The 13,218-nt window shown below is 43.1% G+C and overlaps 1 protein-coding gene across 1 annotated transcript in view; it reads right to left on the reverse strand.

Annotated features, from left to right (window-relative positions):
• enah (ENAH actin regulator) overlaps positions 1 to 13,218 on the reverse strand; it is a 566,884-nt gene that overhangs the window by 141,682 nt on the left and 411,984 nt on the right. The window contains exons 7-8 of the mRNA XM_041188077.1: positions 8,688 to 9,016; positions 6,468 to 6,613 (exon numbers count right to left, since the gene is read on the reverse strand). Of these exons, the coding sequence (XP_041044011.1) occupies positions 6,468 to 6,613; positions 8,688 to 9,016 (475 nt within the window). The remainder of the gene's footprint in view (positions 1 to 6,467; positions 6,614 to 8,687; positions 9,017 to 13,218) is intronic.

Here is a 13,218-nt window from a genome sequence, read left to right on the forward strand (position 1 = left end):
TGCTTGCATTTTAATGAGGTCTATAACTCTTGAAGGGGAACTAAAACAAACACAAGGTAGAAAAAACTGTGCTGCTGCCTTGCAACATGGGACCAGAGAGAGGGACCCACAGACAGAGAAACTGAAAGTAGTTGGTGATTATGCTCTAAAGTGGAGGAAGCAGTTTAAGTCTCTCGACAGCTGGGCATACTAGCAGATTCCTGAGGGAAATAAGTCTATGAATCTTAGATGAGTGACTCTAAAGTAACAGTGAATGTCAATTGAGTCTGGATCTCAAGGGAGATACCAAATTGTCAGCAGTCTACTGGGAGAAGGAACTGCAGGAAGCAGGTTTTAAAGGAAAAAGAGAAAAGTCCAAAGAAGCCATTTAAGTCAAAGGACAAGGACAGGAATCTGGAACAAGACCCTGTTCAGTGTAAGTGAAAGCAAGAGGCAGAGAGGAAGGCTCCAAGCTTAAAGGGAAAAAGCTGCAGGATGCAGATTTAAAGCAAAATAGGCATGCGAGAAGCCTTAACATCCAAGGAGCATGGGCATGTGAAGCAATGGTGTTCTGTTGGCATGGCCAAGTATATGAGAGTGCATGGAAGGAAGCTATCCTGGGGAGACGAACATCGGAAGGAGTGTTCGAAACCCTGGAGGAGGACCCTTGTGGAAGGCATCTAAGAGAAAGCGTCACTTGGGAGAAGATTCCAAAGCAGGGTCTTCAAGAGTGGAGATTGGAAACCCTTGGGAGAAGGGCGGAGTTCAGTGAGACCGGTTGGCTCACTGTGAGAGAATCGTCTTTTGGGGTGGGGGGTGGGGGAGGGGTAGTTGAGGAGGAGCAGTTGAGGAGAGATCCATAACATCTGTTTCGGGTGGCATCAGTCACGTGGTTTGAGAGAGCAGTGTCTGACCACAGGTCACCAAATGGTTTACATGGACTGTGTACTTACTAGAAATATTAGAGTATAAGACAGAATTTGTAACTTGTGTCATCCTTACGAATCAGTATGCACGGGAGAAGGAGTATTGTAATATAGTTCATCGTTTCTTATTTAATAAATGTTTTATTCTTGTGTTAAAAGTTCATCAGCTGACTCCTGTGATCCTGTTCAGTAGTCATTCTGCACATTTCTAAAAAAATAGTTAGGGTCTCTCGAGTTGGGTTCCACCCTGGGATCCGGCTTATCTAGTAGTAATATCAGCTAGGGCCATGCCACTAGGTCCCACCGAATTATGAGTCTCTGTGCTACTGGAGGGTGTTGGTGGGTGCTGTGATGGGTCTTGGGGTCTTCGAGGCTGCTGTGTTCTGGCTCCTCATCCGAAGTATCCTCGGGGCTGGAACTGAGGGCCTGGCTGGCTGAGGGTGTTGGGTGCTTGGCAGAGGTGCCTATGAAAGAAAGTAGAGATAATTAGTGCATGGCAGCCGAGTAGAGAACAGGAGATTGCACTCAAGAGTAGCGTGGACTGATGGATGATCTGGAGTTGGATACTCATGTAGGTGTTTGCCGTCAACCTCACCGTTGCTGCAGGCACAGTCCACGTCCACTCCAGCCATCTCGTTGGCTCTGTTCCCGAACTCCGTTAGGACCCTGAGTTCCAGTATTCCAGCCACGGTCTGGGACCTATGCCCACGATTGTGCATGATCTTCTCCTGCATTAAGTCAGATGGGGAGAATGTGAGCAAGACACGTGCCAGGGCAGATGAGAATGATGCCTGGCATGTGAGTGGTGCCCTGGGATGACGAGAGGAGATGAAAGTGTGTGTGTGTGTGTGTGTGTGTGAGAGACAGAGAGAGAGAGAGAGTGGTGATGTTCATTCAACTGACAGTAAGTAAGATCCCTGTGAATGCCTGATGGGTGTTTGAGTTGAGTCTGATGAGATGATTTGACTTACCCTGGTGGCACAAAAGAGAAATTCATCCTCTTTCCACACTGGGTGGCTGACCTCTCCTGTGCAGTATTGACCATCGCTATCACTGCCTCCCGAGCCTTTGTGGTAAGGTCGGTGGCCCTCCTGTGGCCAGAGCTGGGGTAGAGGACATGGCGACGGGAACCCACAGTGTCCAAAAGGCGTTCCAGTGAGACATCACTGAACTTTGGTGCTGCCAACTTCTTGGCTTTTGGGTCTATGTCTTGATTGAAGCAGTCCTGGGCTGTAGACATTGAGAACAATGCATGTGGCTGTAGTTTAAATATGGTGCCCCAAGTAAGAAAGAGATGAAGTCATGGCGTAGTGGGTGAATCAGAGGCCGCCTACAAGCAAAACAGTGTGTTTGGTGTTTCCCATTCTCACATAATTAATGAGATAGGAAGCTGACAACACGGCGTGAAAACCCGCCATTGAGGCTGGCAGGAAAAACACCAATTTTTATGCCCACTAGTACACTTAGTGAATTCAGGGAAAATCCCACCCTTATTCCTAAAACCCTTCCTTCCCCACCTGCCAAACCCGGCAGAGTCTCAGGCTCCACTGCTGCCTCCTCCCCATGGGCCTGCCAAACCCCACAGAGTCTTGGGCTCTGCTCCATTCCCACCTGTACTTGCTGAACCCCGCAGAGTTTGGGCTCCATTCCATCTGCCAATCACCTGCCACCTCCCCCCACCCGACCAAAACTTGTGGCATCCCCAAGCAGTAAGTAGATGAGTGACAGCAGCCAGGTCCAGGCTTGCGTAAGGCAGCTCCTGGGGTCCTGCTCCCAGCCTTGTTACTGGCAGAGATTTTCCAGGCTGAAATTCTCTTCTTCTGGCTTTGGCTGCATCGGAAGCTGAAGTCAGAAAAAAAATTAAGAGGGCATAATTCATTGTCCATATTGACAGAAATTTCTCATGGGGTCTACTATCTAAGATGGAGATGAAGAAGAATTTCTTCTCTCAAAGGGTTATCAGTGTTTGGAATTCTCTTCCCTCAATGAATATATTCAAGGTTGATTTAGACAGATTATTGAGAGACAAGGGAAGTCAAGGGTTATGGGGGACCAGCAGGAGACTGGAGTTAAGGCCACAGTCAGATCATCCATGATTTCACTGCATGGCAGAGCAGGCTCATGGGGCTGAATGGCCTATTCCTGCACCTATATTGTATGATATTATGAATGTTATGATTAGTTAGCAACTCAATTACCATTACAAATTCACTGGAGTTTGGTTTTTTGTCTAGCAATTCCCAAGAGATGTGTACCAGGCCTGCTAAAAAGTCCTGATCAAAGATTTAGTTCTAAATTACTGAAGCAATGATTTGTGTACATTATTTATCTTCTAAACTGCAGACAGGATTACCCATCCATGACGAATGGAGATTTTTTATTTATGGAGAGTGTTGTTTGGTATTTCAAACGTTCACAGCTAAACCAGATTTCTCACTTCTAAAACTCGTTATATTCCATCTTAAACTCTGATTATACTCAACAACCCATCATGTTAGTTGCACTTGATCCTGATTGATTAGATAATGATAACATCAATTGTCTTTCAACGATTAAAGAAAAATACAGGGGGGAGTTCCAGACAACCAGAAGCATGGTCATTAATGTCCGCTGATGATTGCACCATGTTCAGCATCATTCGGGCTTGGCCTAAATAGCCAAGTGGTTATGGTACTGGGTTTGTAACCCGAAGATCAAGAGTTCAAATCTCACAATGGCAAACTATGAAACAATGTAACTTCATCTGAAACAGATGGAAACAGGTTTACTCAAAAGAGTATCAAGAGTTCAAATCTCACAATGGCAAAACAATGTACCTTCATCTGAAACAGATGGAAATGGGTTTGTACTCGAAAGAGTTTCAGCATCATTCGTTAGCTTGGCCTGAATAGCCAAGTGGTTATGGTACTGGGCTTGCAACCCCAAGATCAAGAGTTCAAATCTCACAATGGCAAACTATGAAACAATGTAACTTCATCTGAAACAGATGGAAACAGGTTTACTCAAAAGAGTATCAAGAGTTCAAATCTCACAATGGCAAAACTATGAAACAATCTAACTTCATCTGAAACAGATGGAAATGGGTTTGTACTCGAAAGAGGTTTCAGCATCATTCGTGACTCCTCAGATACTGAAGCAGTCCATGTCCAAATGCAGCGAGACCTGGACAATATCCGGGTTTGGGCTGACAAGTGGCAAGTAACATACATGCTGCACAAATGTCAGGCACTGACCATCTCCAACAAGAGAGAATCCAACCATTGCCCCTTGATATTCAATGGTATTACCATCACTGAATGCCCTATCAACATTCTGAGGTTACCACTGACCAGAAACTGAACTGGACTAGCCATATAAATACTATGGCTACAAGAGCAGGCCAGAGGGTAGGAATCCTGCGACAGGTAACTCACCTCCTGACTCCCCAAAGCCTGTCCACCATCTACAAAGCACAAGTCAGGAGTGTGATGGAATACTCCTCACTTGCCTGGATGAGTACAGCTCCCAAAACATTCAAGAAGCTGGACACTGTCCAGGACAAAGCAGCCCACTTGATTGGCACCACATCCACAAACATTCACTCCCTCCACCACCGACGCACAGTAGCAACAGAGTATACCATCTACAAGACGTACTGCAGAAATTCACCAAGTTTCCTTCAACAGCACTTTCCAAACCCACGACCACTACCATCTGGAGGAATAAGGGCAGCAGATGGATGGGAATCCCCTCCAAGTCACTCACCATCCTGACTTGGAAATATATCACCATTCCTTCACTGTCGCTGGGTCAAAATCCTGGAACTCCCTGCCTAACAGCAGTATGGGTGTACCTACACCACATAGACTGCAGCAGTTCAAGAAGGCAGCTCACCATCACCTTCTCAATAGCAACTAGGGATAGGCAATAAATGCTGACCCAGCTGGCTAAGTCCACATCCCGTGAATGAATAAAAGAAAGAGTGCAGATATCTAGGAGGGTTGCAGGAGATTGCAGATAGGGAGCAGCAAGGCCATGGAAGAATTTTAAAACAAGGATGAGAATTTTTCTCTCTCTTGCTGTGTTATGAAAGTATACTAATTTTCATAATATTTTTCTGTTTTGCTGTAAAGTAGGTTTATGGATGTGAGTGTAGATGGTTCTGTGAGATTTAATTACATTTGTAGTCAGGTAGTCTGCAAGCTTGAAATTATCAGAAGAAGCTAGATGTAGAAGTGTACATGAAATGCTAATGAGTAAACATGCTCTCTTAGCATGTAAGGTGTGAAGGAAATTTTCATTTTTTGATTAGTCTGTTTACAACTAGCCAGATAGGAAGTGTGTTTATTTTTCCCAAAGTTTACTGACAATATTAGCAACATGAAAGTTTTTATATGATATGAAAGGTACAGTTCCAAAGACATATGGAACGATGGAATTTACGTATTAAAGAGGGAGAAACATACGTAATGGAGAATGAAAGGCTATGTTGGGGAGGCCATGTAAGATCTAACAGGAGTGTGTGAAATAGCCTCGAAGAAGCCTCCAGCCATTTGTGCATAAGTCTGTGCGTCCAGTAACTAGAGTTGGAGAAAGCCATTTGGGGTTCCACTGTCAAGTGGGCACTGTGCTAACTTGCTGACTTCTTTTTAAATCTAAAATCGATTTTGGACTGTTGCCTTAAAAGGGGTTTATAATGGGGAGTCAAGTTAATTGGGAATTTTAGGATTTGCTGGAGTACTAAGTAATTATAGTCTTACGTATGTGCTTGAAATCCTTTATTTTGTAAATAAATATTTCAATTTAATTTTTAAAATCTCTAAAGGTCATAGTATATTCATTACTTCTGAATTCAGTGCACACATCTCGTAATAAATAAAATAAAATTACTAAACCGTTGTGTAATGTGACCAAGTTTCCCTTGTGGATTTGGTCCACCTGGCACATATCATCTGCCATGTCATAACATACTGTAAGCAAATTTGTGACCAACTGTGGTCACAAATCATCCATATTTAAATAGCAAAAGTGGAGCCAGTATTAAACTCAGTACAAAAGCTCCAAAAACCATTACCCCAACATTTTGTTTTTATCCATGCTGCTACAGTTCCTTTTATATCACAGGTCTGAATTTTCAGTAACAAGCTTCACAAGGCACTTTAACAAACACCTTCAAAATCCATGTAGACAACATTGTCTGCAACCCGTTTAGCTCAGTTAGGCACTTCCCCAAAATTTGTCATAGGGTCACATGCCTCATGCTGGTTGTCCTGGTTTAGCCCATGCATTTCTAATGCTCACCAATTTTACCACAATTTTGGATTTTGGGTAGAATTGATTTGATGCCTGAAATGAATTGGCAGTGAATTCAGAGCATACTGACTTGACTGATGCACTAAAAGAAAGTGAATCAATTCTTGATTGAACAGGTAAAGGGATAAAGGTCAGGTACAATGAATAAGAAAAAATATAGGCAAACCCAGTCCTGAATGACTGAATGAACCTGATCTACTAGATGTCTTTTCTGACTCTCAGGCCGTTTATATTTATCATTAGTCACCCCAACTATTTGTCAAAACTCACCTCCTGGCCAGCAGGGCACTCATTTCTTCCATCAGACCAGTACCTCCTATAGAAATTGGGGCTCCATTACCCCGTGAAGACTCAGATTTAGAAGAAGTGGGGACTGAACTAATGCTGCCCATTGCAGAACTTGAAGCTTCATCAGTCTGTAGAACAAATAAAAAAATCATAGTGGCCATTTACATAAAATAAGGAACCACAGCCATATTGTTACAATTGTGAGCTTTAAAAGGCCATTGTGTTTTAGGACTATATCTTTCAGTTTATAAAATCATAGTTTGGGACTGTATCTTTAAAGCTAGGTTAAATGAAAGGGGTCATGTAACTTATGCTGGCATCTATCATATATTAAACTGGGTGTCTAATTGTTGAAGATCAGATGGAAGACTCAAGATTGCTTTATTGAAAGGGAGGTGCCAAATATTTATACCTGGGGACAATGACAGCTGTTTCTAAGTCCACAAATGAGAAGATCCTAAGTCTCCTAAGACTTAGAAAAGTGTTACTGGTATCAGGTTGTAAACAGATGTGCTGGAACTTGTCCTTTTTTTTCCTAAGGTGAAAAGTAGGGGTGATCAGAGATAGCTGATTAACATTTCTACTTGGATACAAGGCTAATGTGTTTCTTGTTGCTAGGGAGAAGGGGCTACAGGTAATCATTTTGAGGTCAGGTTACAGGCTTCCCTAAATCCAGAATTATCACAGACAGAAGAGTTGCCGTTTTGGGTCTTAGCTGGGGAGGGCAAAAGATTCATGTTAGCCAGGCCTGCACCATAAGCAGAGAAAATGCTCAGTTTAAAGACCAAGTATGTGAGGAGTTAAAACAAGGCTGGAGGATTCACCTAGCTGGAGCTAGAGGGAGAATCCACAAGAAAACTCTCAGAGTGGAAGGTGGTATTGGAAAAGGAAATTAACAGAAGTAAATTTCTGAGAGCTGCAAATTACTTCAGATTGGTTCCCGGAGAATTGCATATCTAATTAAGAGTATGGGTAACGTACTAAATTTGGGGTTTTTGTTTGTCATTAAAAGTAGAAAGGGGCACATTCTGTTTACCACCTTAAATTATAAGTTGCACACAGAAAGAAAATACTGTTTAGTCAATAGTGTTCTTTTTGTTTAGTCATTTGATACAGCAAACGTTTTAAAATGTGAAAAGTTGTCATGTGTCCTTTCAGCTAATAACTGGAAGTTTGCATTTCTCTTTAAATAGAGAACAGTTTTTACAGAGATGGTAACAATATCCATTGTGAGCCAAGATGTCAGCAGCCTTTTCTTACACTATTTGCTCCAACTGCTAAAAACCAAGCTGTCAAGTCTTCCCTCTGTCAACAAAGCCACTGAAGATTTTAGAGGCCAGCAGCTTTCCAGTACCTGACACATGCCCACCTTTGATTCTGAACCTGGAGAGTGAGTGTCAGCAAGAATTCACATGAATTCTCCTTTAAGACAAAATCTCCAACAAATAAAAGGGATTTCCATTTATATAGCACCCATTATGACATCAGGGTACACCAATGTGCTTTACATCCAATGAAATACTTTTTGAAGTCTAGCCATTGCTGTAATGTAGGAAGCATGACACCCAGTGTGCCTATAGCAAGGGCCCACAAACAGCAGTGCTATACATGACCAGATAACTAACATAATTTTTTAAAATAATTAAGGATTTTAGTCGTTAGTATTGGCTAAGACACTGGGAAGAACTCCCCTATTCGCATTCAAATGGCGTTGTGGGTTCCTTTACATGCCAAGTGTTCAGATGGGACCTCAGTTTCCCGTCTCAGCTGTCTGACAGTGCAACACTCCTTTAGTACCGTACTGCAGTGTTAGCCTGGATTACTTGCTCAAATCTAGGTATGGGACTTGAACCCGAGACCTTCTGACATGGAGGTGAGAGTGCTACAAGTAAGCCAAAGCTGACCTCTTGAAGTGATGCTCAAAGTTTAACTTAGACCTTTACATTTTTTTGAATGCTGAGATGCTCATTTGCTGAACAGCATCCAGAGAAGATTACGATAGATTAATTCTGATGAATGGTCATCACATCTGAAATGTTAACTCTGTTCCTCTCCACAAATGCTGTCCGATATGCTGAGTATTTCTAGCATTTTGTTTTTATTTCAGATTTCTAGTATCTGCAGTATTTTGCTCATGTATTGCTGCCTATACCAGTTAGTAGGTTTAAGTTGCAAAGTTAACCCTACATGACTTGTACTTACACGTCCCACTTTTCTGAGTTTAGCTCCAGCCAATGCAGCTGCCAATCCAGTCAGCGGACGATCATCTTCAGTCATGGATGATGAAAAACCTGAGGAGGGAAGAGGTGGGGCAGGAGGGGGAGGTGGAACAGGAGGTAAGGCTTGCCCTGGAAGGAGAGGTGGTGGTCCAGGTGGAGGAGGGGGTCCTGACACTGGCAGTGGAGGTGCAGGTGGTGGACCTGGTGGCAACGGTGGACCTGATGCTGGTTGCTGTGATGGTCCAGGAGGAAGAGGGGGTGCAGGTGGAGGGAGCGGTGGTCCTTGGATACCGTCGTTTGCTGGGCCAATACCTGTGATTAGAAAAAAATGATCAGGTCAAAACCCGATACAAAATTACTTTTGAGATTGTATGTTTTTTGTGAAAAAAGACTAAAGAAAAATAACGATCATAGCTGTAATCTTTAAGTTAAGAACTTTATTCACTCATAAAACCGACTCTGTACTATACACATTGGGACTGAGGAGCAAATAGTTGCCTTGGGCCCAAAACTAAAATGGGATTTTTGTAAGACAGCCCACCTTCACCAGAGAATACTGGTCTCAGATAACTATAGTACAAACAGTTGGCGTGACTGCTGAAAGTGCAGCTGTCAGAAGTACCTGGGCAGCTAAACAAAAGAATTTGTGCCATTCTGGTTCCAGGGGAGTGAGAGACTGTACGAACATACAAATTAGGAGGAGTAGGTCATTTGGCCCCTTGAGCCTGCTCTGCCATTCAATAAGATCATGGCTGATCTGATTGTGGCCTCAAATCCACTTTCCTTTCTTGCCCCTATGCCCTTTGACTCCTTTGTTAGTCAAGAATCTATCTACTTCTGCCTTAGAAAATATTCAATGACCCTGCCTCCACTGCGTTCCAGAGAAGAGAGTTCCAAAGACTCGAGGCTCTGAGAAAAAAATTTCTTCTCATCACCATCTTATTTTTAAACAGTGTCCCCTAGTTCTAGTTTCTCCCACAAGGGGAAATATCCTTTCAGCATCCAACCTGTCAAATCCACTCAAGATCTTATATGTTTCAATAAAATTGCCTCTCATTATTCTAAACTGCAATGGACACAGTCCCAACCTGTCTAACCTTTCCTCATATGACAACCCACTCATTCCTGGGATCAGTCGAATGAACCTTCTCTAAAATGCTTCAAATGTAATTATGTCCTTTCTTAAATAAGGAGATTAAATATATGTACAGTGTACATTTTTGGTACAGCAACATGGGTTTCTTTTGATGAAGGCATATTTGCACAATGGTGAGAAAACAATAAAAATCTAAATTTTTCAAAGGAAACCCTGAAGCTTGCTTTGTCGGCTTGGGCCGTTTCACTGCCCCACAACAAAAAGACATTAAAGGTCAGTGCAGATGTCCTGCAGCCTGCCTCCTAACCAGCACAACGACAATGACTTCCACGAAAAACAAATGCAGAATGAAAAAGCAGCTCAATCTCTATGCAATAAGGTGTTCCAAACAACAACTTTTTGACAGTCTTAGTCATAAAGTCATAGAGGTCGACAGCACAGAAAAAGGCCTTTCGGCCCATCGAGTCTGCACCGGTCATACAAGTACCAAACTACTCTAATCCCATTTTCCAGCACTAGGCCCATAGCCTTGTATGCCATGGCATCACAAGTGCACATCTAAATATTTCTTAAATGTTATGAGGGTTTCTGCCTCTGCCACCCTTTCAGGCAGTGAGTTCCAGATTCCCACCACTCTCTGGGTGAAAAAATTCTTCCTCACATCCCCTCTAAACCTCCTGTCCCTTACCTTAAATCTTTGCCCCCTGGTTACTGATCCTTCCACAAGTGGGAAAAGTTATTTCCTGTCTACCCTATCTATGCCCCTCAATTTTATACACCTCAATCATATCCCCCCTCAATCTCCTCTGTCCCAAGGAAAATAACCCCAATCTATCCAATCTCTCCTCATAACTAAAACTCTCCAGCCCAGGCAACATCCTGGTAAATCTCCTCTGCATAGTCTCTAGTGCAATCACATCCTTCCTATAATGCAGATTCCAGAACTGCACGCGATACCCTAGCTGTGGCCTAACCAGCGTTTTATACAGTGCCAGCATAATCTCCTTGCTCTTGCCTTGGCTAATAAAGGCAAGTATGCTATATACCTTCTTAACCACTTTATCTACCTGTCTTGCTACCTTAAGGGACCGGTGGACATGCACACCAAGGTCCCTCTGATCCTCGGTACTTCCCATGGTCCTACCATTCATTGTGTATTTCCGTGCCTTGTTTGTCCTGCCCAAGTGCATTACCTCACACTTATCCGGATTAAATTCCTTTTATCACTGATCAGCCCAACTGACCAGCTTGTTCTATCCTCCTGCAATCTAAGGCCAGCCTCCTCATTATTTGCCATCCCACCAATTTTCATGTCATCCACGAACTAACTGATCAACCCGCCTACATTCAAGTCTAAATCATTTATATATACTACAATCGGCAAGGGACCGAACACTGATCCCTGTGGAACCCCAATAGACACAGACATTCAGTCACAAAAACACCCCTCGATCATCACCCTTTGCTTCCTGCCACGCAGCCAATTCTGGATCCATTTTGCCAAATTGCCTTGGATCTAAGTTTCTCAAGAACTATAGCCCAAATATGCCTTGCTAAATTCACCTCCATCAACTTTGACACTGGGATAATCCCAGAAGTCTGGTGCCATCAGGAAGTCTCTGCCATCCTAAAATTACAAAAACCAGCAAAAAATAACAAAGGCTAACTAACGCCCCCATCACCTTTCTGTCTATGATCTCCAACTTGATCGAACTGTTCATCCTTAACTAGACAAAGCCGGTTTTAGAAGCTGCCTCCCAAATGAGCAGGCAGGCTTCATAGAAGGCAGAAAGTACACTGACAAGGTCCTTGTATCCACTATCAACATTAAGCCATAGTTCCAGAATCACAGAATTGTTTGAGCACTGGAGCACATTCAGCCCATCATGTCTGTGCCTGCTACAGTAGGAGCAATTTACCTAATGCCACACCCCACCTTCTCCCCATAACCCTGCAACTATTCAGAGAACAATGCAATTCCTTCTTGAATGCATCAACTGAATCTACCTCCACCATACTTTCAGGCAGTGTATTCCAGATCTTAACTACTCAAACTGTGTGAAAATGTTTTCCCTCATAGGAACTAGGAGCAGGAGTAGGCCATGTGGCCCTTTGAGCCTGCTCCGCCATTCAATATGGCTGATCGTCTATCTCAACGTCATATTCCCACTTTCTCTTCATCCCCTTGATGCCCCTAATATCCAAAAATGCATCAATTTCTTTCTTGACTATAATCAGTGATTCGGCCTTGCAGCTTTCTGTGGGAGAGAATTCCATAGGTTGACCACCCTTTGAGTGAAGAAATGTTTCCTCATCTCAGTCTTAAATGACCTGCCCTGTATTCTGAGACTGTGGCTCCTGGTTCTCGACTCCCCAACTAGGGGGAAACATCCTCCCTGCATCCAGTCTGTCTAGCCCTGTCAGACTGTTAAAAGTTTCAATCAGATCCCCTCTCATTCTTCTAAACTCTAGTGAATACAGGCCCAGTCGAACCAATCTCTCCTCATACGACATTTCTGCCATCCCCGCTTTCAGCCTAGTGAACCTCCGCTATACTCCCTCTATGGCAAGTTTAGCTTTCCTTAGGTAGGGAGACCAAAACTGCACGCAATGCTCCAGGTCTGGTCTCACCAGAGCCCTGTATAACTGCAGTTAAGACATCCCTACTCCTGAACTCAAATTCTCTTGCAATGAAGGCCAACAAACCATTTGCCTTCCTAATTGCTTGCTGAACCTGCCTATTTACTTTCATTGACTGATGTACAGGGATACCCAGGTCCCTTTGTACATCCACATTTCCCAATATAACATCATTTAAACAATACTCTGCCTTTCTGTTCTTCACATCAAAGCGTATAACTTCACATTTATCCACGTTATACTGCATCTGCCATGTGTTTGCCCACACGCACAAATTGTCTAAATTGCCCTGAAGCCTCCTTGCATCCTCCTCACAACCGCGTCCAGTTTTGTGTCATCAGCAAACTTAGAAATGTTGCATTTGGTTCCTTCATCCAAGTCATTTATATATATCATGAATAACTGGGGCCCAAGCACTGATCTCAGTGGTACACCACTAGTCACTGCCTGCCCCAGAAAAAGACCCATTTATTCCCGCTCTCTGTTTCCAGTTTGTCAACCAATTCTCAATCCATATTATCTCCAATCCCATGTGCTTTAATTTTGCCCATTAGCCTCCTATGTGAGACCTTATCAAAAGCCTTCTTGAGATCCAAAGACACCACATCCACTCGTTCTCCTTTATCTATTCTACTAGTTACATCCTCAAAAAACTTCAGTAGATTCATTAAGCATGATTTCCCTTTATAAACCCATGCTGACTTTGTCTAATCCTGTTGATGCTTTCCAAGTGTTCTATTGCCATGTCTTTTATAATAGACTCTAGCATTTTCCCCAC

The sequence above is a fragment of the Carcharodon carcharias genome, chromosome 5 (genome assembly GCF_017639515.1).
Source record: "Carcharodon carcharias isolate sCarCar2 chromosome 5, sCarCar2.pri, whole genome shotgun sequence".
NCBI classification, from domain to species: domain Eukaryota; kingdom Metazoa; phylum Chordata; class Chondrichthyes; order Lamniformes; family Lamnidae; genus Carcharodon; species Carcharodon carcharias.